At 39.4% G+C, this 26,624-nt stretch overlaps 2 protein-coding genes and 1 long non-coding RNA gene across 4 annotated transcripts in view; 1 reads left to right on the top strand and 2 right to left on the bottom strand.

Annotated features, from left to right (window-relative positions):
• The window catches only part of baiap3 (BAI1 associated protein 3), a 47,774-nt gene extending 42,603 nt beyond the window's left edge, over nt 1-5,171 (bottom strand). Inside the window, exon 1 of the mRNA XM_058048894.1 lies at nt 4,965-5,171. The gene's annotated coding sequence lies outside the window, so the exon portion shown is untranslated. The remainder of the gene's footprint in view (nt 1-4,964) is intronic.
• Nucleotides 5,172-7,836: 2,665 nt separating this feature from the next.
• usp31 (ubiquitin specific peptidase 31) lies at nt 7,837-21,426 on the top strand. Of its 2 annotated transcripts, XM_058048254.1 has the most exons (16): nt 7,837-8,944; nt 9,726-9,860; nt 9,959-10,053; nt 10,117-10,209; nt 11,101-11,236; nt 11,415-11,562; nt 11,635-11,812; nt 11,963-12,074; nt 12,155-12,249; nt 12,869-12,946; nt 13,148-13,277; nt 13,836-13,955; nt 14,023-14,248; nt 14,321-14,479; nt 15,381-15,533; nt 15,983-21,423. In XM_058048254.1, the coding sequence occupies exons 1-16, from the start codon at nt 8,420-8,422 to the stop codon at nt 17,434-17,436; spliced, it is 3,837 nt and encodes a 1,278-aa protein (XP_057904237.1). In that variant the 5' UTR covers nt 7,837-8,419; the 3' UTR covers nt 17,437-21,423. The 2 variants fall into 2 exon arrangements, with proteins under 2 accessions (XP_057904237.1, XP_057904236.1); XM_058048253.1 differs by having other exon boundaries at nt 11,415-11,812; nt 15,983-21,426.
• On the bottom strand, nt 16,885-26,144 carry LOC131102757 (uncharacterized). Its single transcript, XR_009119488.1, has 4 exons — nt 23,304-26,144; nt 19,281-19,401; nt 18,531-18,562; nt 16,885-17,007 (listed from the first exon to the last, which is right to left on the bottom strand). It is a non-coding gene; the product is annotated as an uncharacterized LOC131102757 (long non-coding RNA).
• Between the last annotated feature and the right edge of the window lie 480 nt (nt 26,145-26,624).

Genomic DNA, 26,624 nt, shown 5'->3' with positions numbered 1-26,624 from the left:
CAGCAACTTAACACAAAAAGCTAGAAAGGAAATATACAAGATAAATATCAATATAAGTTGCCACCAATGAACTACTCTGGGTTCATGCAGAGCCTTGTGATTGCCACGCTAAAATCATCACGCAGCAACTTAACACAAAAAGCTAGAAAGGAAATATACAAGATAAATATCAATACAAGTTCCCACCAATGAACTACTCTGCGTTCATGCAGAACCTTATAATTGCCACGCTAAAATCATCACGCAGCAACTTAACACAAAAAGCTAGAAAGGAAATATACAAAGATAAATATCAATACAAGTTCCCACCAATTAACTACTCTGGTTTAATGCAGAGCCTTATGATTGCCACGCTAAAATCATCACGCAGCAACTTAACACAAAAAGCTAGAAAGGAAATATACAAGATAAATATCAATACAAGTTCCCACCAATGAACTACTCTGGGTTCATGCTGAGCCTTATAGTTGTCGCGCTAAAATCATCGCGCAGCAACTTAACACAAAAAGTTAGAAAGGCAATATACAAAGATAAATATCAATACAAGTTCCCACCAATGAACTACTCTGGGTTCATGCAGAGCCTGATTATTGCCACGCTAAAATCATCACGCAGCAACTTAACACAAAAAGCTAGAAGGGAAATATACAAGATAAATATAAATACAAGTTCCCACCAATGAACTACTCTGGGTTCACGTAAACAAAATCTCGGAATTCTATATTATATATTATAGCTTTAAAGGAAAGTTGGTGTTCCCACCACCAGCAATCATCCCGATCTGATCCAGAGGCATCTTCTTGAAGCTCCCCACGCATGAAGAGTAGCTCCAGTGGTATCTCCTCCATCTTCCAAGGCTCAACGGACCACCGCACATCTAACCGCTGTTGCCATTTTTTAAAGCAAGCCCAATCAAAAACACCCAGGCTCCTCCGCCGGGGCCCTTTTGTGAAATTCCATTTACCTGTGTTTACCAGCCCCCCCCTTCCCTCACCGTTACCATAGAGACACTCAGCAAGGCGCCTTTGGCTGGCGGGTTCGTCGGCTCGCGCGGGAGAGGCACTCTGGTGAGCGAGCGCTTCCCTGGCACCGCCGTCAGCGCCAATGTAACGAGGAAGGCATTGACTTGGCCTTGACTGTGTTTCCTTGGCAGCTGCCTAGATCTCCCTCGCCAACCCCCCCTAACCCCCTCACAGTTCCCGATCGCCACCGTTTTGTCACCGCAGAGTCGGGAGAAAATCCACGGCTGTAATTGAAATGTGCTCACCTGGGAAGCAGCGGCTGCCTGTTGCCTGTCAACACGGGCAAATGATGTGACACCTCTGCTTCAGGTCGTGTAAAAAAAAAAAAAAAAAAAAAAACACATCGGGAGGTCCCCCCCCAGAGGGGTTGTGTCATAAACGGAACCCAGTAGAGCGTTGAAACCTCATGGAATGGTTTCTCACAAACTCATCTTGCCAGGATAACTCTAATCAAGGTGGAAAGCCGGAGTCGGAATTTTACCATCACTTATCTCCCAGCAGGGTGCGTTTATTTGCAAGACCTATTGATGATGCATGGCGGCTAATAATGGACACTTGAGGCGAGTGGAGTGGATGCTCCAAGCGGGGGCCAGATGTCAGCATCCTGGATCAATAAGACTGAAGTTCTTTTGGCTCAGCTGCTGATGGAGTCTGTACTTCTTTACGACTCACTGGGTCCAAGATGGGGGGGGGGAGTCGGACAGCGTTCATGATGTACCAGATTCGGCTAAAATATTAATTTTGATTGTTGTTGGAAGAAAAATCATGAATGCATGAAAAAAATAATATTAAAATGAAACAATATTGGCTGCACAGTGGTCGAGTGGTTAGCACGCAGGCCTCACAGCTAAGAGACCAGGGTTCAATTCCACCCTTGGCGACCACCTCTATTCTGAATGGATACTGATTGGTCCAACATGTTCTGACCAATGACAAATCAGCTAGAAGTCTAGCTTCCTTATTATCTTGGACAGTCTTTACATGCATTTAAACCAAGGGTGGGCAAACTACGGCCCGAGGGCCACATAGATAGAGAGATAGATAGACTTCCTTTATTGTCATTGCACAAAAACACAGCAGTGAAATTGCCAATGAAATTAAAATTAAAATTAAAATTAAAATTAAAATTAAAATTAAAATTAAAATTAAAATTAAAATTAAAATTAAAATTAAAATTAAAATTAAAATTAAAATTAAAATTAAAATTAAAATTAAAATGTATTTCTATAATTTAATTAATTTTACAAGAAGAAAGTTGAAATAGTTGGGAAAAAACACAATTAATTTTACAAGATTAAAGTAAAAATATTAGGAGAAAAAAATTGTAATGGGAAAAAATAAGCAGTAAATAAATAGTTTTAATATTTTGTAAATAAAGTCAAAATATGGTGAGAATAAAGTCATATTAAAAATGGGGGAAAAAACAACAAGGTTCTACTATATCACTGAGATACAGATACAATGTACCCCGCCTCTCGCCCAATTACAGCTGGGATAGGCTCCATCATAGTTTCTTAAAATTAAAATTGTGAAGAATAAATAGATGACACCAAATATGAACAACATAATGTATAGCGCAAACTGTAAATTGCACAAATAATTTAAATAAATAATAATAATTGCATGTGGGCAGGTAGAGGGCCCAGTTGCTTGCTAAGTATTTCAACTTTTAACATACAAAACATGACAATTAAAATTAAAATTAAAATTAAAATTAAAATTAAAATTAAAATTAAAATTAAAATTAAAATTAAAATTAAAATTAAAATTAAAATTAAAATTAAAATTAAAATTAAAATTAAAATTAAAATTAAAATTAAAATTAAAATTAAAATTATTTCAACTTTTAAAATACAAACTGGCAACATGACTTGCAAGTCGGATGTCTTATTTAGTAAAAAAAAAAAAAAACAACAAAACTGTAAAATTAAATGACATGGATACTAATTAGTCCAACGTGTTCTAACCAATGACAAATCAATTAGAAGTCTGTATTCACAACAATCCATCTTTACCTCCCGTTTATGCATCTCAGGCTAGAAATAGACTAGCTGGTATCAACAAAACATTTAATGGCGGGCATGTTGTCCAGTTCTGATAAAACTGCTGCCATGCTATCTACAGTATGTCAACCTCTGCTATTATTTACAAGCAGTTTTTAGGACAAGTGAGTCAAATAGTTTTTTTTTTGGTTCCAAGTCTGTATTCGCAACAATCTAGCTTCCTTTCAGGGTTAACCTTGTTGGAAATTCTGCTTTTCAACGATCCAAACAATGACTTCAACATTCCTCGGAACAGGAGAACAAGATCGATGTGCCATAAGTGGATCAAACTGACAGTTCCTGTGACAAAATCCTTAACACGGACGGATGCCCAAGTTTGCACCTGTAGATAACACAGCTAATCTGCAACCCACTGAGCTAAGACCCGAGAGGAAAATCCAGTCAGTCAAGTCAAGTCGATTCCCAAAAGCTCCCTACGGCCGTGTTGTCAAGGCACATGACAGCCGCTTTCGGCTCGGCCATTGATCAGCGGAGAAAATCCTGTGGAACCGCAATGTTTTTGCACCTCGGCCCGGCAGACATGTTGTCCTCTTTTGGTGAAATACAAATACAAATCAAAACCTCTAAAATAGCAGTTTTGTGTTGAATATTCATCAAAACATGCAAATTTGATGTATTTATTGGGACAAAATGAAGCATAAAAATTGCTAAAATTACTTAAAATACAAATATAAGACATTCAGAAGATCACCTACACCGGCCTCTAGGTGGCAGTAATGTTACTGTAATGTTCGGTAAGACACACAAGCACCAGACCCGATCGCCAGAAACACAAGTACAGTGATCCCTAGCCACTTTACGCTTCAATATATATATATAAATTAATAAATGACGCAGTTTTGTGTTGAATATTCATAAAAACATGCAAATTTGATGTATTTTTTGGACAAAATTAAGCATAAAAATTGCTAAAATTACTTAAAATACAAATATAAGACATTCAGAAGATCACCTACACCGGTCTCTAGGTGGCAGTAATGTTACTGTAATGTTCGGTGAGACACACAAGCACCAGACCCGATCGCCAAAACAACAGGGTCTTATTGCAGGTATGAATTACCTCAAAACAGCCACTCTTGTGGACATAAAACTCCAATCTCAACAGGATGCGCACCAGACTGCAATTAAATCCCTACATCCTCACAACACAACACTGTTATGAGTGAGTGGGAAGAAAACACTATCTGCACACTATAAATAACACTCATGCACACAGCAACATGATAAAAAAAAAAATGTGGGCCGGTGATTAATTCACAACTAATTGCCGTGAGGAGATGAGTCTAAAGTGGAGGCTCAACCTTCGCCACGCTGCTACACTCTCTGAAGGTAAGGAAAAAGATGAGAAAGTTGCACAAAAGGAGGGTATTTTTAGGCATTTTAGTGATTTCAAACGTTTGCACATATGTTGCTGTGCGTTGCAAACCTGCAGCTTCCTCCACTGCAGCTTTTATTTTCACACTGTGCAGAAATTGTCCCCCCCAAAAAATGTTTTGTCACCTATTTTGAATTTTAAAATTGATGCATTATGTGCACCTTTATGTGTGTGTGCATATGAGTAAATATTTCATTGACAAAACAGTGAAGCAGTATATTATACATGCACACAAATGCATCAGGGATGTTAAAAATATAATTTCAGACTAATATAATGTCCAGTTAATAAACTTTTGAGTCAATATAGCAGATTTTAATGTGTTTTTTTTTTAGAATTATTATATAAAAATTATTTTAGAAATTCAGTGATACTTTATGCTCCAATTTAAAAATAAATTGCAGTATCAACAGGTGTCAACCCATAAAGCAAACAAGTGTTAGCATTCAGTGCAATAGACATCCATGTATTTCACACAATATAATTCAACCAGGCTTGGCTTACCTGTCTTCTCCCAGCAGTTGTCCGCTGTCAAATGGTTCAGAGTTTTTTTTTGGGGGGGGGGGCTCCGTGTCACCACGACTGGCTCCGAGTGTGCTATCAACTTGCAGGGAAAGATTTGGATGTTTTTCCTGCAACAGACGAGAGAGAAAAGCTCATTTTTAGACGCTTAGAAAAGCGCTTTGCCAAGCTCACGTTTTCCCCAGATGACCTGCCAAATATGGGCATAGGAAGTGGTGGGGGTAGTTCACGTACCAGGGAGAGTGTGGGCAATATTAGAGATTGTGATGCAGCTCGGAAACAGACACTTATAGGTAGGGAGAAGCTAGTTTTGACATTATTAAGCATGTTGTACATTTCCTAATGTATAAATGGTTCTGTTGTGGAACTCGGATTCCATTTTTTTTACTTATTCACCGAATTATTTTTTAATTATTATTTGTAGTTCTAATTTACTTAGCATATGACATCGCATGTTTTTTAGAACAAAAAAAAAAAAAGCAAAGTCGCGAATGAATACATGTTGAATGTTACGATGTGCACCTGAACGCATCATTTGACTGTTGCTGAGAGATGGCTGCCTCTGTGTGGATATTTTCTCATCCATCATTTACTTTGACTTTCACCTGCCCCCTTTTTTTTATCTCATCAAAACTTCCACAATGTCACCAACTTCATGCATTTAAATACTTTTTTTTTTCTTTTCTTGTCGGGGATCTAATTAGGACTCTAAAAATGGAAGCCAAGGTCTCTGTTCGGCCTTGAGGAGCCTGACATTTCTCCTCTGTGAAGCTAGTAAGGAATATGATAATAGAACTTTATGTCGTGTTCATGCTAATGTTGGACTTTGTGGTCATCCTGTTAAGGTCAATTAACATATGGCGAATAAATGTCACTTCCTGTGATACTACCGCTGATGTCAATACACAGCATTTGATAAAAGCCATATATAGCAGATGTATTCATATTATAGGACATCATTTCACACCTGTTTGTATGCACTCTAGGAAGCATGAAATGCCTCCAGGGACGTTAATTACATGCCTGCAGGCGAATGGTGCGCCATTTTGTCATTTTTCATGTTTTTTTTTGTTGTTGTTTTTTTCTTTTTTTTTAATGACATCATAGATTAGCAATGTAACTTCCGGTTCTGGTTACCATTTTGATTAGCTAACTAAAAGGATGCTATTAAAGAATATTTTGTGATTTTATATACATTTGTACATATGTACATTTTCCTTTCTTTTTTTTAATTTAATTTTATTTTTTTTTTAATTTTTTAGCATTGTGTGTAACAAATAATATTCAAAAGAAGGATAGTACCGAAACTATAATCACTCAGATAATGAATGAATGAATGAATTGTCTGAGGGCTATGAAATGCATTAAAAAAAAATTAAAAATTAGCATGAAAATGATTATAATGCATCACAGCATATCATAGCCACCCTCTGCATGCCCCCCTAGTGGATGTAAGCAGCAGAGAATCAGCAAGCGCTCTTCTCAAGAAAGAAGAAACACCTATCAGTTGTTGCAAATTAATTAAAAATTAACAACTTTTTATCTTTAAGCCCCCCTCCCAAAAAAAAAAAAAATCAATATATATTTTGTAAAAATTCTAAATAAATAACAGCTTTCAAACACTGAATCCCCGTGAAGGTCAGACTAGTAGTGTGATCAGTGCATACTGAAGAGGATTTGAAATTAATCCAGCGTCACCTTCACTTAATTAAACAGGATCCTCGAGAGGGTCACTGTTGGTTGACTGCCCACATCGAGGGCCTCCTTTGCTGGGTGATTGACCGGCCGGCAGCCCCACTGCTCTGGTGCCACCAGAGGCCCCTGTTTTGAGTGGAAAAAAACAAATATACATTGAGTTTCTATTTTAATTTTCCCTACATAGACATGATAGTGACAAAATAACATGAAGCAGAAAGCCCCCCCCCCCCATCTTTTTTTTTCTGTTGCCTTGTTTCCATGGACACATCATTAGAGAAGTTCCCCAGCTGGCTCCCACTGCCTGCTGGAATAACAAGTGAAGCGGTTATTTATATGACCTGTTCTCATGTGCACTCTTTTTTTTTTTTTTTTTTTTACACGGTGATGAGTTATTTTAATTGCTTTAGCTAATTATTTTATTTATTCACGGTGCTTTTGATTGATTGCGGCCCTTTGAATGATATAATTGGGATCAAGTCACCTCCAAATAATACTGTCACCTTTCGGAATGATGTCACTATCCCATTGTTTGCCTTCCTTATTTTTTTTTTAACACTCTTTCATTGGTTTCGCAATATAATTTCAGTTTATGATAACTACAATAACTTCCTTTCATAAGGAACTCAAGTTTTTCCAAGGTATATAGAAGAGCAGAATGCTTAGAACCACAGTTTCTGACATATTCTGTATTTATTCATTATTTATTCATTACTTATACAAAATTTACCATTACAAACCATTACTGAGTGTTTATCTGTGTGTACCATTTGCGCCACCCTCAGGCAGAGCAGAGAACTGAAGAAATAATGTAGTGTTTGTTTACAAATACATTGATACTGTGCATACTGTGTGTTGTATATGTTGTATAATTGTGTATTATGTATGTAAATTACAGCCTATGCAGTATATATATATATGAGCTTGTTTTATATACTAAGAATAATTGTTTACAAATTGTACACTGCACACTTCTAACATTTTTAAAAAAATTATATTCTTATTTTATGTTCATATTTTATTGTATGTAAATATCGCTGCTGGAGCAAAGGAATTTCCTGTTATTTTGTTTTGTTATTTGTCCGCCTGGCCGATAGAGGGCAGTCATCCATATTTAAAGCTATGACGCGCACGTCTGCCAAAACAAACAACAACGGGAAGTAGAAACAGAAGGGGACGCTGCTATATGGTGAGCTAGCTCAAATGTACGTCCAAATATGTTAATAATTACAGGATAAATTAATATTTGAAACGTATTCTACGTGGAACAACACATAAGGGATACAATGGAAGACTGTAGCTCCCTGTTGTACCCGAACCTCTCGGATAAACAGCACCGGTGCCGTTTTTTCTTCCCCTGTGTGTGTAGCTAGCCTTAGCCACATATGCTAATACCGCCGCTCTCCGACCAAAAGGGTAGCCGAAGTTGGTGCGTCGCTATGCGGCAGTCGACCGCAGAGTAAGGAAGAAAACTCCAATGGAAGTCGCCCCCACAACGGATTGACCTTTTAAGGAAATGTAGCAGACGTGCCCCCGCCGAGAGATAGCGCAGCATGTTGTTTAAGTACAGCTGAGGCGTCGACTACATCCAGGAAGAAGCACATTAGTGACAATGTTATCCCCGGCTAAAGGTTAGCTAACGCAGCTCGGGTTGCTGCGTTTTGAGCGATGGGGGAGTGCGCGACACGCCGCCTCTGAGGTCTCTTTTGACGGCTGGTTGGCTGGCTGGCGTTTGTGTTATCATGTCCTGCAAAGCCGCAACCAAGGACAAGAAGACGAGCTTCGGGAAGAAGCTGTTCAGACGGGGCTCTGTCCGCTCCGTGGGCAGTTTCATGAGCAGAGTCCTGAGGACACTGACAGCCTTGTCCCACTTTGGATCTGAAGTGCAAACAGAAGATGACAAAGATGATGGAGGCTTCTCCACCTTTAAAGCCGGAGCCAAGGACGCTCTCATGGAGGATGGGGACCTCGGGGTTTTTCTCTCCGGGGAGAGGGTCCCCGGCTTGGCCGGGCTGAAGAACCACGGCAATACCTGCTTCATGAATGCCATTCTGCAGTGCCTCAGCAACACGGAGCTTTTTGCAGAGTACCTCGTTTTGGAGCAGTACAAAGACGAGGGATTAGATTTGGACAAACCAAAGACAAATGGCGTCCATCTGCAGAAGAAGGGACCGCTGTCCAAGGGGGAAGTGACTGAACAGTTGTCCGGACTTGTCCGGGCTTTATGGACGTTCGAGTATACCCCTCAACACAGCCGAGACTTTAAGGTAAGACCTCACAGTTGTTGAGCTGGAACCTATCCCAGGCATGCATCACTTTGCATAAACAACCTTTCACACTCACATTCTGCTAATTTATGCAACTTTGCAACCTGTTATCTGTACGGAACAGAATGCAAACAATCCATAGGCTCAAAACAGTATATGTAACTGTATAGTAAAATACAGTAAACCTCGGATATATCGGACTCGGATATATCGGAAATTTGCTCACAACGGACAGATAAAAAAAGAACCAATTTTTCTGTAATGCATTTCCAATAAAAATTCATTGCATATATCGGATTTTTTATAACGGATTTCGCCTATTTCGGACAAAATCTCCAGTTCCGTTCCGATGCATTTCCATTAAATTTCCCTCGCATATATCGGATGGCCGCATCGTGGCGCTCCGATTCGCCGAACCGTGACAGGCCGCTATACGACGTCATTTGCAGCGTTTGCAGCGTTGCCTGCGCGTCCAGGTACATTGGAAACATAGTCAAGGAAGTGCCTTTTTATTACGGATAAAATCCGATTTACACATATACCGGATATAAATCCGATATATGCGTAAAACTGACATTTTCCGGTATACGCATATAACGGATTTCGCTTATATCGGACAAAACCAGTGGGAACAATTGAATCCGATATATCCGAGGTTTACTGTAGTACTGGAATGTATTGTCAGTTGTTAAACAATAGAAACTGATGTTATTCACAAATCTTTACAATCGAGCTGCTCTTTGTAAGAGTTAATCCGTCCATTATAACCCCTTTGTTGCAGAACGTGGTGTCGAAAAATGCCACTCAATTTAAAGGCAACGCGCAGCACGACGCTCAAGAGTTCCTGCTGTGGCTTCTGGACCGAGTTCACGAGGACCTCAACACCGTCAACCCCATCGGCAGGCCGACCATAAAGGTGAGCGGTCGGTGTCGGAAGAGTGCTTCTACAGCAGCTTTGCATTATTTATGACTTTTAGCTCATAAAAAAAAAGAAACGCGTTTGTGCTTGTTCAGCCACCTATTGAGGAGGATGACCAACACGCAGAGGGACCCTCCCCGCCTCTCTCAGCCGGTTCCTTTGTACAAGAACTCTTTCAGGCTCAGTACAGGTAAGTGTCATGTCTGCTACGTCTATCCACGTGATGCTTTGACTCATGTTTGTGCACCAACAGGTCTTCTCTCACGTGTCCGCATTGCCAAAAACAGAGCAATACCTTCGACCCCTTCCTCTGCATCTCCTTACCCATCCCACTGCCACACACGCGGTAAGTGCACAAAATAAAGCATATAGAGGTAGAAGAACGTTGTACAGTAAACCTCGGATATATCGGAAATTCGCTCACAACGGACAGATAAAAAAGAACCGATTTTTCTGTAATGCATTTCCAATAAAAATTCATTGCATATATCGGATTTTTTTATAACGGATTTCGCCTATTTCGGACAAAATCTCCAGTCCCGTTCCAATGCATTGCCATTAAATTTCCCTCGCATATATCGGATGGCCGCATCGTTATGCTAATCTTGTTGATGTCACTGGCTATTGTCTTTCTCCTGGCTCCAGATTTAGGACAAATATAAAAGTGAGTGACGTCAATAATAATTCACAGCAGTGAATGAGATCTTAACCTCACTATTGGAAATAACGTAGGCCTGACGGGCGTAACAGGGCCTAGCTTAATTAACAATTTGTTATGCTCAGAGTCCAATAAAGTTAAATTCTCATTACCTTACGTCTCTTTTCATTGCCCAGTCCAGGTACATTGGAAACATAGTCAAGGAAGTGCCTTTTTATAACGGATAAAATCCGATCTACGCATATACCGGATATAAATCCGATATATGCGTAAAACGGACATTTTCCGGTATACGCATATAACGGATTTCGCTTATATCGGACAAAACCAGTGGGAACAATTTAATCCGATATATCCGAGGTTTACTGTACTTAAGGATGGTAATGTGTGTATACCCCGCCCTGCTTTTACTTATGTTTTAACTGTGTATTAACCAATGAATGTTGTATTTTGGTGTGTCTTCTATTCTGTTTACTTGCTTTATTCAACTTCATTCTTCTGTAAAGTGTCTTTGAGTATTTTGAAAAGCGCTATACAAATAAAATGTATTATTATTATTATTATTATTATCTTTGACAGGCCGTTGTATGTCACGGTGGTCTACCAGGGGAAGTACTCTCACTGCTTGAGAATCGGGGTGGCTGTGCCCCTCAACAGTACTGTGTATCGCCTTCGAGATGCTGTGTCGCATGAAACCAAGATGCCGATGGATCAGGTTTTTTTTTTTTTAATTACTGCTCTTTCACAACATCATACATAATTCACAGTGCCAGTGATGCACATCAGCGAATCATTTTATTATTTATGTCGCTGTAATTTGTTAAAGCAAAACACATTCCGCTTTGACTGGTGTGCATTTTTAAAGTGCACCATTAACTTCCTGTTTCTTACAGTTCATTTTGACTGAAATGTACTACGACGGTTTCCACCGCTCCTTCTGCGATGATGACGATGACCTCAACATCATCCAAGAGAGCGACTCCATCTTTGCCTTTGAGACTCCGGAGATGTTTAAACTGGAAAGCCTACGCACAAAAAGAGGCGAGACCTTTATACTGTTTTTTTTTTTGTTGGCTTTCTTTTATGCAGATTTAACTTTTTACCTTCTTGCAGGAAGTCTTCTGGCCAACCTGAATCATAATAACTTGAAGTACGGGATGGAAAACGGTCGGACGCCGTCTTTCATGCAGGGGGCGGGGACCCCTGTGGCGTCGCCCAATAAAAACCTGGCACCTGAGAAGATGATCCTCCTGGTGTGCAATAGAGCCTGTACTGGCCATCAAGCAAAGAGGTACCGAATCATGCTTTAGTTCCATAATAATTCTTTTTGCGACCAGGAAGTGTAGTCCAGATTTTTAGCTTCGTCATAAAAAAAAATGGTGTCTTCTGACATAATAGAAATGTGTTACTAACCGATAATGCATCATGGTTGTCATCGTAGGTTCGGCCTGCCTTTTGTCCTCTACATGGACCGCACAGCCACCTGGGACACGCTCCAGAAAGAGATCCTGGAGAAAATGCGCCATCTTCTTCGACCTGGAGTTTATATTCAGGTAGGAAGTAACGACGGTTCATACTAGGTTTAGGTCAAGTGAAGAAAATTAGCGGAATAACGTCCGCCTGTACCTTGTAGGTGGGGCCTTTCAGTCTTCGGGTGGTCGGCGTGGTGGGGATCACCTATCTCCTTCCGCAGGATGAGCGACCACTGTGTCACCCGACTGTGGAGAGGTCAGTTGCATGCATGGGGGCAGCTGCACACACAAAGTATTGACACTTGATCATTTCCAGTAGATACAATACAGCAGTACAATATGTACACTGACTACTCTAAAGTGTCATTTCTTTAGTATTGTCAAATGCTCCGTTTTTTCCAGTCGCCACTGAATAGGTTGCAGTTTGTTTATCGTCTTCACAATACTAAGATCACATGCTTCGGTGACAGGCCGTAGCACGTCCGCTAAGATGCCAGTTTAACGTGTTTTTTTTTTTTTTTTCTTCTACTCCTGTTTGTGGCCTACATTCAGCAAGCTAGAACACCACTGTTACGCAAAGGTGTATCAGTCAAAAGTGCAGAGTTTTTGTCCCGAGGCGAGCTGAAATATGTACAGTGAACTTTGAACACGGTTTGAGTCACAAAGTACTATCTAATAACATTCAATATTGTTTTTGTATGTGTGAAGCTTCTATTTTCTCCCATGTGTTTAGAATAAACGACACATAATTGCACATGTGGCTCATTTAACGCGAAGACCGTTTTTTTTTTTTTTACCTCAAAATAACTTAAAATAACTTCAGTTAACCAGTCACAAATTACTGTTTTCTTTATTATTGTATGTCGTGTTTACAGAGCATACAAATCCTGTGGACAGGGTGGACCGCCGCACGTGAAGATTGTGGTGGAGTGGGACAAAGAGACCAAAGACTAGTGAGTGGGATGATAACAGCATATTTAGTAAAACTTGATTAACTTGCTTTCAAAAACAAATATGACATTTAGTATGCTATTCACTGTTCTAATTAAAGCCTAATAAACTCGTTAAAAAGCACAATTAGTGTACAATCCAATGTGGTCCCGTGGTTTTAACATATAAAAGTTAATGTGATTTTTTTTTTAATTCAATTGCAGTTTGTTCGGACACACAGAGGAGGAATACATACCCGATGCAGAGAGTGTATATCTGCACAGGGAGCAGCACCACCACCCCCAGGCCTGCACTCTGGCTCAGTGCTTTCAGCTCTACACTAAAGAGGAGCAGGTAGCACACAAATCACAACTTAATTACATATGCAAGGTTAACGTGGTCGTCCCGAAGCGATAGTTTGACAAGGACAAAAAGCACAGAGGCTAATTTGGTTGCCTAAAGTGGCTGCCCCAAAAAAAACGCAAACTAAACAGTAAAGTTCGCCGTGGGACCGTTTCAGACGGAATAAAGCTAATTTCAGTGTGAATACCGCAAAGGTCAAGGATTATGCAGTAGCAATATCATTATGTAGCAGTATTATCCGTTTTTCTCAGTCAGGGGGAAGATTTCCTCCATGTTGATCTCAGTGTTCACTCCGGCGCTAAAAACAGAATGGTTTCTTTCTGTGGCTTCACTGTGTTTGACTGCTAATGCTACGTTTGGACTAACCTAGACACGTGAAGCCAGGACCAACATAAACATTGTGGCTGCTCTGCAAAGGAATTTAAGAGGGGGATAAAAAAAAAAAAAAGACGGTGTCTCATTCTGTGTGAGGCCTTATTTTATTTTTTTTACAAGCAGGGCTTTTGGAGCTGATCCTTGATGGCCGTCGCTCTGGTTCTTGTGTTTCAGCTGGCCCCGGACGACGCCTGGCGCTGCCCCCACTGCAAGCAGCTACAGCAGGGCCGCATTAAGCTCAGTCTGTGGACGCTGCCCGATGTGCTAATACTACACCTCAAGAGGTTCAGACAGGTAATTCAACTCTGTCTTGTTTTCGGGAATCCTCAAGTGGGTGCCAACCACCCCTCCGTGTTCTCAGGAGGGGGACCGCAGGGTGAAGATGCAGAACATGGTGCGGTTCCCGCTGATGGGCATGGACATGGCGCCGCACGTGGTGAAGAGAAGCCAGAGTAGCTGGAGTTTACCCTCCCACTGGTCACCATGGCGACGACCCTACGGCCTGGGGAGAAACCCGGACGATTTCCTGTACGACCTGTACGCCGTGTGCAACCATCACGGGAGCATGCACGGGGGCCACTACACTGGTAACACAAACCCGCAACGTTAGCATTGCAGAGATGCGCCGTCTTGCTCATGAAATGTTTATTTTTGTGCAGCCTACTGCAAGAACTCTGTTGACGGTCAGTGGTACTGCTTCGATGACAGCGAGGTTTCACCAGTCGCCGATGACAACGTGTGTCAACAAACTGCCTACATACTATTCTACCAGCGGAGGACTGCCATCCCCTCCTGGTCCGCCAACAGCTCTGTTGCTGGTAGGCTTCTTAATCACACCTCATTTTCCAGTCCAGGTCATTTACCTAAAAAATCAATAAATAAATGTGTGTGTTTATATATATGTACATGTACACATGTATACATGTACACATGTACACATGTATACATATGTACATGTATATAGATTATATATAGATGTACATGTACATATGTACACATGTGTACACATACATGTACACGTACATCTATATATCTATATATAGATTATTTTATATTACCTTATCTTACCTTATTAGATTATATTATCTTGTATTAGATTATCTTATATTATCTTATCTTACCTTAGATTACATTATCTTATATTAGATTAAATTATATTAGATTATATTATCTTAGATTATATTATATTATCTTAGATTATCTTAGATTATATTATATTATCTTAGATTATCTTAGATTATATTATCTTAGATTATCTTATATTAGATTATATTAAATTATATTAGATTATCTTATCTTAGATTATCTTATATTATCTTAGATTAGATTATATTAAATTATATTAGATTATCTTATCTTAGATTATCTTTTCTTAGATTATATTAGATTATCTTATCTTAGATTATCTTTTCTTAGATTAGATTATCTTAGATTAGATTGAATTATATTAGATTATCTTATCTTAGATTATCTTATCTTAGATTATTTTAGATTAGATTAAATTATATTAGATTATCTTATCTTGATTATCTTTTCTTAGATTAGATTATCTTAGATTATCTTATATTAGATTATATTAAATTACATTAGATTATCTTATCTTAGATTATCTTTTCGTAGATTATATTATCTTGGATTGTCTTTTCTTAGATTATCTTAGACTAGTATAATATAATCCAATATAAACTAATCTAAAATAATCTAATAATTACCTTGCAGGCTCTACCAGTTCTTCCTTGTGTGACCACTGGATCAACAGACTGCCTGGTAGTAGACCTGCTAGCCTGGCCTCCGGCGCCTCATCCAGACGCACTTCCCTGGCCTCGCTGGCGGAGTCAGTGGAGTTTCCTGGAGAGCGTAGCGAAGACGACGGTGAGACAATGCTTGGATTGTACGGTTTCGTTTTTTTGTTTTTTTTTACCTTTTGAGATTGCTGACAAGGGACAAATCCTTGAGTCCTTCTGAAGCCGCACCATTAGTGGAGATTCCAACGTGGTTTCAAGTTCATCCTTAAAAGCGGCCTCTACAATAACAACATCCTGGAATGAGAATCAAACATCAACTTCCCAGTTTAGTGAGCTAAAGCTCCAGAAACCATTGCGACATGACGGGTCTTGGCCCAGGCGAGGCTCGCTAGGCCGTGTGAAACTGAAACAGATGTGAGCTTGGCCTGCTGCTTTGTGGTCGACGTGAAATGAGGACTCGCACTGCAGACTGCCGCCTCAGCATATGGTTACCAGGAGCGTGGCCAGAACATACGGCGTTATGTAATTGGCTCTTAGGTTTCACTTGCCTGATGTCTTCATCTCTTTGCTTTCAAGGTGGTTTCTCCGTCCGCCCTTTTGTGAGGAGCATCCAACGTCAGAGCTTGTCTTCCAGGTCGTCCATAGCCAGTCCGTTAGCCTACAGCGACAGCGGCATCAAACCCTCGTGGTCTCTCTCTGCCAAGCTGCAAATGAGGTCCAACTCACCGTCGCGCTTCTCCCTCGACTCTCGCTGCTCTCCGCCTCTCGAGAGGATCGGCGAGGCCTGCGACGACCGCGTGTCCACGTCCTGCTTCGGCAGCTACAGCCGCCACGAGCGCTACTTCGGCAGCAGGACTCCCTTGTCCGCGGTGGAGAGCAACTACGGCGAACAGGACAACAACAAGCGTTTCCTGGATATGATGTACTGCCGGGCTCCCACGCCTGCGGAGAAGAAGACATCCAAAAATGAGGCGACGGAAAATAACAACCAGATCACAGCCATCGACCAAAACATCCTTCCATCTCAAGCCACTCCTTCCAAGGAGCAGAAACGTAAGAGCAGCATCGGAGGTTTCGCATCCAAACCGGAAAGCACAACCTCCACGAAACCTGGCAAAGTGGAGCAAGAAAAAACCTCCAAAAAACGTCTGTGTTCCACACACAAGCCTCCATCATCATCATCCGAGACCCCATCCGGCACACCGGTGAAAGGCAAAAAGGTGAGCGTCACTAAAGAGAAGAACATCACAACGAAGAAAAGCACTTCAACACCGAGCGGGACCCCCTCCAAAACAAAAGACATGCCCCCACCTCTTGAGGCGACGCCACAACACAGGCTGTGTGTCCGCTCCACGCCTCAGTCGTCCGCGTCTCCTTCCCCGACCGCAAAGAAGAACCCGAGCGTTCCCGAGAAGAACCCGAAGAAGCGTGTAGTGGAGAGGAGCTTCAGCAGGGATTCCGTGGTCAACAGCCCGAGAGGAAGCTCCGCCGCACGCTCGTCTTTCTCCAAGACCGTTGAAAGCAACCGGCGGACGGTGCGGAGCTCCAGCAGCAGCTCCTCCGTCACCAGCCTCCGCTCGCCTAGCGTGTCCACCAGGGATCTGCAACGCAGCAGCAAGTCAGAAGAAAAAGGTTTGTCGTTTTTTAAAAGCGCTCTAAGACAACGGGAAAGCCGCCGGTCGGCTGACCTCGGCAAGAGCAGCCTGCTCTTCAAAAGAGCCTCGGAGAGGACGTGCAAACAGAACGGGCAGGCCGGCGCGGAGAACACCAAAACATCGACAGACGTCGCGTCTCAGCCGCCGCTCGCAGACGCGCCCGAGAAAAAAAGCGAGGCAAAGGAGTCCTCCAAGACCGCCGGCTCGCTCGGTCGCTCTCTGCTCCACGTGGGCAAGTCAAAGTCTTCCGCCTCCGACGCCGCTCTCAAAACGCCGGCAAACGGGAAGAAGCCTCCTCCGGAAAGGAAGGCGTCTTCCCGGAAGCTGTCGTCGAGCATGCAATCACCCGCACGTGCAACGCAGCGGCCTCAGTGACGCCACCATCGTACGTACTTTTCCCTTCTTACTCAATGCAGCTACTGTACATTCTCTGTGCCTACGTTCCACTGAGCATTGCTTTCGAAACCGACATTTCCAAAAGTACCCGAACCTAACACACAGGAAACTCGACTCAAATTAGCTTCCTCGTCTGTGGTCATTTGTGGCGACCACGCGCAAACACGCACATTCACGAAATGGAAAACGTTTCATTCCGAGTAACAATATTTTTTTTTACGTTTTGGAAATTGACGATTTTGACCAATCACGTTCCTTCATACATAAGTGTCCGAGATTAGGAGTCAGAGCTCCTTTTCTCCACAGCAGAATAAAAAAAAAAATAAGCATTGAAATTGGTCCATTTTCCAGATATTTTACAAATATTTTCTTTAAATAAAATTTTATGATAGAAATGTATTTTATAAAAAAAAATTGTCTTAAACATTTTGGAATGAAACCCTTTAAAAAAATTGCTCTCTCGATATATATATATATATAGCTATAGATGCGTCTGTATAGAAGGTAAAAAATATGTACTGTTATTTCCTAAAGCAAAGTCAAAACAATCTTAAGCGCCTTTCAAATACTAATAATAAAAAAAAAATACTTGGTAGTCTACTGCTGTATGCATCACTGAGTAGGAATGTTATATTGTTCTGCACTTTGTATAGACGAGTAGTTTCCTTCCTCCTGTAGCAGAAATATAAATATACAAACACTAACTTAATAATATTAACTTTCACATGTCTTCTAAACATCATTTTACATATCATGAAGTAGTTCCGGGCCTTATACGTAGTAAAAAAAAAAGTACATTCTCCACATGGTGCTGAAACCGGACGCTGTTCCAGTCTGACAGTTTTAACACCAGAACTAGAATCTGATCGGCAGCGCCCGTCTGGTACCTCATTTTCTGGGACTGTATATTATGATTATGGAAAAAAAAAACACACTATGATGCTTGCTGGCCTTGTTACAACCCTCGACAACCAACAGTCTCTGTGTTTCTTATGTAGACCAATCCAGAATATACGTATATATGTAAGAAATACTAGGAAGTAGAAATGGACATTTGACCAAATGATGCTTACCGTAAATGCTCCAATTATGGTGTTCCTTTAACCTAAAAACGCAAAGAGGACAGGATGTTAATTGAAAGCAAGTAATAGTTAAAGAAATGTAAACATTCATATAGAATATTTTTAACATTGAACAATAATTTGGTGGGCAAGTGGTTAGCGCTCAAGCCACACAGCTAGGAGACACAAGTTCGATTTCACCCTTGAGGTACACCCTGGACTGGTGGCCAGCCAATCACAGGGCACATATAGACAAACAACCATTCACACTCATATTAATGAATATAAATATATAACCATGTTATGCTACAAATCGGCTACATGGCGGACAAGTGGTTAGCGCTCAGGCCACACAGCTAGAAGACATTAGTTCAATTCCACCCTCGGCCATCTCTGTGTGGAGTTAGCATGTTCTCCCCGTGCATGCGTGGGTTTTCTCCGGTTTCCTCCCACATTCCAAAAACATGCTAGGTTAATTAGCGACTCCAAATTGTCCATAGGTATGAATGTGAGTGTGAATGGTTGTTTGTCTATATGTGCCCTGTGATTGGCTGGCCACCAGTCCAGGGTGTACCCCGCCTCTCGCCCGAAGACAGCTGGGATAGGCTCCGGCACCCCCCTCCCGCGACCCTCGTGTGGATAAGCGGTAGAAAATGAATGAATATTTAAGCATTATTAGAGCCCTCTAGACGTGAAATAACACCCCTATATTAACTTTTAAAGTCTTATTACTCAAATTTGTAAATAAAAGGAAATAAAAACCTTTTAGGGGCTGCACGGTGTACGAGTGGTTAGTACACAGGCTTCACAAATTGGCTGGCCACCAGTCCCACCTCTCGCCCGAAGACAGCTGGGATAGGCTCCGGCACCCCCTCCCATGACCCTTGTGAGGAAAAGCGGTAGAAAATAAATGAATTAATTCATGAATGAATGAACAATGATTTGGAGTGCATGAGAAAGTGGAAACGCAACACAAACACAGAGAGGTAAAGCTACCAGATAGTAACCACTCATGATTTTTTTTTGGGGGGGGGGGGCATGAGATGATGCATGAAAATGAGACGAGAGTTTTAGAAAAAGTACAATGGAAAAAATATGACTGGACTTTCCCTCCTAAATATTCCAATGTTACCTTTCGCTGTGTGTATGCTCTTGGCCCCGCCTCTCGCCCCCAGTGACGATGACTGACAAGAAGTCTGACGCAATCCTTTACGAGAACTCTCATCACATTTAAATCTCATGACACCCCTACCTGTGATGCTGAAAACGTCATCGTCGGGAGGTTGCCTACAGCCACAACTATTTGGAGCATTTACGGTAATTATTTCTCTGTAAAATATCTCAATATACGGCAGTCATTCTCTTCCTGCTATGGCACTATAAAAAATAAGACAGCGTTAGCTTCCATAAACTCTAACACTGTGACATGTGTTCATATATCATACATTAATATCATCCTAATACGCCCCCCCCCCTCGCCACTTATGCGTAGCTAGCATACTAATAATCCTAGCTGAGGATGAAACGGAGACGAGTGTTGCATGCTAACGCATGCCCAGTCGTCACCAATTAACTATGCAACTTTTCCGCTGCTGTGTATAATAATACTAATAGTAGTAAGTAATACTAGATGAAAAAAAAACACTAGAGCATGTGTACTCTTATCATGCGGCTTCATTTGCACACCATTGTGTCATCCTAACAGTACCTTTTATCATCCTATCACCACTCTGTTGTTTACTGTTTGTTCTATTCTGCTGATTTGGGTGCTACCAAATATGTGCTGGGGTAGGCTACTTTAGTTTGGGGGGAAATACTGTTGTACACCAGCAGGGGGCAACATAACAACATAACATAACACTACGGCTGTGATATTATTTTTTCCAATATAACATTGTATGTTTGTAGTTTGTAGTTCTCAGTTCCTTTATGATATACTACGTATATACAGTACATCTGATTGCAATAAGGACAGGTAATACATTTCTAGTTTTATAAATACACTATGACACCCAACTGTGATATTACATACAATATAGCAATGGTAAAATTATTCCTCTTTTTGCAGTTGTTGACCACTTTTTTTTATGAATTTTTTGTCGCGTGGTAAAATATATTTTGGGTCGCTGGAAAAAAAAAATAAGCATTACTTTGACAAGTCCTGCTGGTAATATAATATGTAGAAATATCTATATTGGTTCGGGTTAAATACAGCTATATACTGAATGTCTGCAGAAGCCTTAGTATCTATGGATTAGTAAGAAAAAATGATTGTTATTATAACTATTTTCATTTTCCATCAACTGGATATTCATTTTTGTTTTTGGTTTATGATTATTACTAACAATAACACTACACTGCTGAATGAAAGCACAGTATGTCTGTTTTTAAAACGTGTCTATTTGTACAATTCCATTCCTTTTTTATTTTTTTTTAATATTTTAAATTTTGTCAATATATTAGGTACAGCCCCGCAATCTGCAATAAAACTCCCCTCCTTATTTACATATTTTTTAATTTGCCTACCTGAAAAAAACTGGCTATTGTTTTATGATGTATGTTATTTTTAAATTTTTATACTTTCGTATGCTTAAAAAAAAGTAATTTCAAACATCAACAACATAGTCTTTGTTAATTTATTTCTTTTTTTTTTTAACTATTATCATGTATGCACTTTTTTATTTCTTCAAATGGACTATTGTGTATATATGTTGCTGGTTTACTTATGTAAAATAAAATATATATATACAGAAACTATGGCTTGAAATGTGAACTTTGTCTTTAGATGGTTGTAGTTCCGACTAACACCAGAGGGCGCTATTTTGCTTTCCTTCACAAATCAATTACAATGTATTGTTTAACATTAATTTCGGACAATAATAAATATAATTTGCTATGCTATTTATAGTGTAAAATATTATTACTAATTAACATGTTTAAAAAAATTGTGACAATTGATAAATTTTATCTCTAGTTTTGTTGTTCAGTGTAACACCGTTTTATTTAATTAAATTAATTAATTATTATTACATTTAATTAAATATTACAATTTATATAAATGTTTTTTCAATATATTGGAAAGGTAATAAAAAACTTAACTTATTTGGATATTTACAGTTTAAAATGTTTATTATTTTTTAACATAATTGTAAATGCAATTATACTTAATTACTCCCAATTCCTCAGTTACCCGATACTATATTATATATATTTATATTTTAAAGCTACGTAATATGATTAAAGAAAGAAAACATGCCACCAAACAGTCTGCCGCGTTGACATTTTCACTTATTGGCATCGTTGGCCAGTTTTATCTCTTTTTGGCCCCCCCATGTCTCGTACCCTTACATTGCAGAGAAATCCATAGTTATTGATGGCAGGAGGCTGGAGGAGGAGGAGGAGGAGGAGGAGGAGGATGTGGTGATCCAGGAGCAAAGATAAAGCCAGAGTGTGAGCTGTGATGTAAAAGGTCACATACATGAAGTATACATCTACGTATTAGTTGTACAAGTAGATTAGATAAAGTACTATTAGTATTAGAAGTATCTTATCAGGAATACTAGTCATAGTAGAAGCAGCAGCTTCACACTCATTGACAAGGTCAACAAGGACGACGTTGTCAATCATTAGAAAGGAGGACGCCCTTGGAGACGCACTATGACCTTTGACCCCATCCCCTCCTCCTTCTTAGCATCTGGCATCCCGTATTTAACATCAATAGGGTTCTTTCTCAGACGGACGCTCACTCTACAATAATGTACACAAAAATATAGTAGTTACTGAGGGACTTTAGAGTAGTTATGAGTAGTTACTGGGGAACTAATGACCGAATAGATAGAGTAGTTACTGAGGAAGTAATGAGTAGAGTAGTTACTGGGGAACTAATGACCGAATAGATAGAGTAGTTACTGAGGAACTAATGAGTAGAGTAGTGACTGGGGAACTCATGACCGAATAGGAAGAGTAGTTACAGAGGAAGTAATGAGTAGAGTAGTTACTGGGGACCTAATGAAGGACTAATTACCGAATAGGTAGAGTAGTTACTGAGGAACTAATGAGTAGAGTAGTTACTGGGGAACTAATGTCCGAATAGGTAGAGTAGTTACTGAGGAACTAATGAGTAGAGTAGTTACTGGGGACCTAATAAAGAACTAATGAACTGATAGGTAGAGTAGTTACTGAGGAACTAATGAGTAGAGTACTTACTGAAGAACTAAGGCACATAAATCAAGAGTAGTTACCGAGGAGCTGATGAAGAACCGATGAGGAACTAATGAGTAGAGTAGTTATTGAGGAACTAAGGCACACATTTAGAGTAGTTACTGAGGAGCTGACGAAGAAACAATGAGGAACTAATGAGTAGAGTAGTTATTGAGGAACTAAGGCACACATTTAGAGTAGTTACTGAGGAGCTGATGAAGAACCAATGAGGAACTAATGAGGAGAGTAGTTATTGAGGAACTAATGAGTAGAGTGGTTACGAAGGAACTAATGAGTAGAGTGGTTACTAAGGAACTAATGAGTAGAGTGGTTACTAAGGAACTAATGAGTAGAGTGGTTACTAAGGAACTAATGAGTAGAGTGGTTACTAAGGAACTAATGAGCAGAGTAGTTACTAAGGAACTAATGAGCAGAGTAGTTACTAAGGAACTAATGAGCAGAGTAGTTACTAAGGAACTAATGAGTAGTTACTGAGGAACTAAGGCGGCATTTAGAGTAGTTACCATGAGACAAATGGAGAACAAATGAAGCCATGGTGTGTTTCATGCGCGTGGCAGTACGTACCGATCAACCTTGGCCTTGATTTCTTGGCGAGGATGGACGACAGCGTCGATTCTCAAACGGCGGTTTGAGGGCCATTGATGGTACGCGGGCTCCATCTAATGGTACAAAGTACAACAAAAGTTATTTAATTTATAAATATGTCTTTTTGTTTGTTTTTTTTTTCCCATTGAGCGTTGAGATTTTGCACTGTGTTTGGCTGTCCTTGAAAGCACCACGGCCGTGTGCTGTGACTCCAATTCAATCTGTTCATTAGCATCAGTGCTGAGTAAAACTAACCGCAAATGTTGATCTGAAATCGAATTAGAACATGAACATCCAGCTAGCAGGAAGGTTTTGGAGGGGGGGGGGGTGAGCCATGTGCTAAAAATAGACTTTTTTTTTATCAGGGTATCAATTATTTGCAGGGGAGTGTCAATCATGCCAAAGTGATGATGTTGAGAAGAAGACAACCCCCTCCAGTGGAAGCCATGATGTCCTCAACCCTAGTGCGGGGGAGCGCACAGGAAGAGAAGCGTGCTGATTAAATTCCCGCCTCGGGCCGCAGAGAGTCAACAAGCGTCGAGGTTCAAACCCGGCCAAGGTGGTTGCATTGATGTTGCCGCCGCCGCTCGGATCCTCCTGCAGGGGGGCTGAGAACGTGAAAGATGAAGTACGGAGGTTGGAGAGTCACCGCAGTCAAGTATTAACTATGATTCATTCATTCATTCATTACCTCCTGCGTGGATCTTCCATGTTGGACCAAAGCGCGGCGCCCCCCCAGGAACGCCGCGCCTCCTCGGCTCAATGTCAACTTCTACCGATTTCATTTGTCCGTTTCCCGTTTTTATTTTGCTTCAAATTAAAAATGTATGAAAGTAAGATTTTTTTTTAAGGTGTCTGTGTGATGCCGGCGGAGTTTACACAGTGGAAAGAAGGTTCGATGCCATGAATAAAACATGCTGTTTCCTTACAATCATAATTATAGCCCGGTCTGCTCTTAAAACAGTCACAGCTGACATTTCCCCCGTGGACAAGATCTTCCACATCTTCCACGGCTAAATGAGCTCTTTAAGGCCCTCATTAGGTCACACATGCTGCATGATGATGCATCCTCGCCGCAGAGCAAAATCAGCACCTTGGACAGAGAAAGCAAAAACACCTTTGATAGCCTTCTCTGCAGGCCTAACCGCTATCACAAGCACTGACACAGCGACACATTCAATTGTTGTATTTCTTCCAGGAAATTGTACTACCGTGTCACTGCTTCTATATAGTATTTTAGAGTATTTTCTTTTTTTTTTTTTTTTTACCAATCTCGTGTTGCCATGTCAATGTAATCTAACCAAGGCCTTCACAATCAGTAGTGCTGGGCCATGTCACTTAGACACTATTGGTAATGGGGCTGGTTCTTTAACCAATCAGCTTCAGATTTCAGATTTACTTACAGTAATGTCGGCATGTTTATAAAATGTCGCACTGCACTTGAACGCATCATTCCATGAACATAATAAACAATAATAAAACAATAAATAAAACAATAAACAATAATGAAACACTAATTAAATAATAATAATAAATAATAATAATAAATAATAATAAACAATAATATAAAAAATAAAGCCAATAATAAACAATAATAAAACAATAAATAAAACAATAAACAATGAAACACAAATTAAATAATAACAAATAATAATAATAATAAATAATAATAAACAATAATGAAACAATAATATAAAAAATAATAATAAAACATAATAAATAATAATAAACAACAATGAAACACGAATGAAACAATAATATAAAAATAAAAAATAAAGCCAATAATAAATAATAATAAACAATAAAACAATAAATAATGAAACACTAATGAAACGAGAATGAAAAACTAATATAAAAATAAATAATAAATAATAGTAAATAATAATAAACAATAATGAAACACGAATGAAACAATAATATAAAAAAATAAAAAAATAAAAAAAAAATACAAATACAATAAAATTAAAAAAATAGTTTGCTTGACTTTAAGTTACAGCAATATGTGGGCTCTTGTGTTCTGGCCTGTATGCATTTATTATAATCATAAAATAATAAGAAGACATAGCTTGTTTTGCAGTAAAATGCCAATTATGAACCACGACATTACCGACACCTACACTATGTATGTACAGCGGGATTATTAGAGTATTTACAAGTCAGTCGTGTGTCTTGCAGCAGGTTGTCTGAGGTCCAACAGGTCCACACAAGCTGGGCTCCGGCGAAGCGACACAGTCGGCGAAGCGACACAGTCGGCTAACCTCCAGATGACTCATTAGTTGCTTTCTCCAGGCGGTGAAAAGTTTCCTTCAACGGGCGGCCGAAAATCGACCGTTTGCTAAAGTGCTGCTTTTTACTCCTGGCAGTGAGGAGGCTTCTAATTCATTCCTCTGGGCTTCATTGTTATTCTCAGTGGAGACGAGCAGTGTGATAGGGTCTCTTCTTACTGTTAATTAGCGGTGCAGAGAGAATGGATTTTTTTTTTTTTTTTTTTTGAAAGCTGCCATGAGCTTGACACAAGGCCATTGGGTTACTGTCTTTGGGAAGAAGGGCTGAAGTAAAACGTGGAGTTAACGACACCCCTGTGTCTTGGAAACGCCGCTAATGCATGTAAAAGAGGGCAGAGGCGTGTGATTCATATTTTAATATACAAGTAGATTTAGAACAGTGAGCTGTATTATCATTATCATTATTATTATTATTATTGTCAATAAATGTTGACAATATCTTGGAGGGTCAATTCGTGGGACAATAAACGTACCCGCCTTGTTATTGTGTGTGTCCAGTTAGATTTTTTCATTGTATTTTAGAAAATAATTAAAATTAAAATTAAAATTAAAATTAAAATTAAAATTAAAATTAAAATTAAAATTAAAATTAAAATTAAAATTAAAATTAAAATTAAAATTAAAATTAAAATTAAAATTAAAATTAAAATTAAAATTAGTTGGTACATTTTATTTATCCAATTTTAAATTTATTATTAAATAATAATAAATATATTATTAAATATATTATTTATAATAATATAATATATATTATAAATAATATTATAAATTATAATATTATATATTATAATATTATTTTATTTATATTATTTTATTTGTTAAAATAAATCTAGTAAGTCGTGCCATTCCATCTAAGTGAAATAATATTTAAAAAATAGTATAAAATAAAGAATGAGGATGCTTTAAAAATTACTTCAAAAATATTGACAACATAATTCATAAAGCTGGGTTATTTTTGTGTATTTTCATTTATTAATGACGTATTTATTAATTAATTTCCTTTAATTAGGTACAA

Source organism: Doryrhamphus excisus, chromosome 15 (genome assembly GCF_030265055.1).
Source record: "Doryrhamphus excisus isolate RoL2022-K1 chromosome 15, RoL_Dexc_1.0, whole genome shotgun sequence".
Classification (NCBI taxonomy): Eukaryota; Metazoa; Chordata; class Actinopteri; order Syngnathiformes; family Syngnathidae; genus Doryrhamphus; species Doryrhamphus excisus.
This window is presented reverse-complemented; position numbering and strand designations above follow the sequence as displayed.

Bases quoted from the DNA above. Each gene is read 5' to 3' on its own strand.
- usp31 (XM_058048253.1), top strand. From the start codon at position 8,420: ATGTCCTGCAAAGCCGCAACCAAGGACAAGAAGACGAGCTTCGGGAAG. The intron at 10,210-11,100 runs GTAAGTGCACAA...TATCTTTGACAG, and splicing joins ATCCCACTGCCACACACGCG to GCCGTTGTATGTCACGGTGG. The intron at 12,947-13,147 runs GTGAGTGGGATG...ATTCAATTGCAG, and splicing joins GACAAAGAGACCAAAGACTA to TTTGTTCGGACACACAGAGG.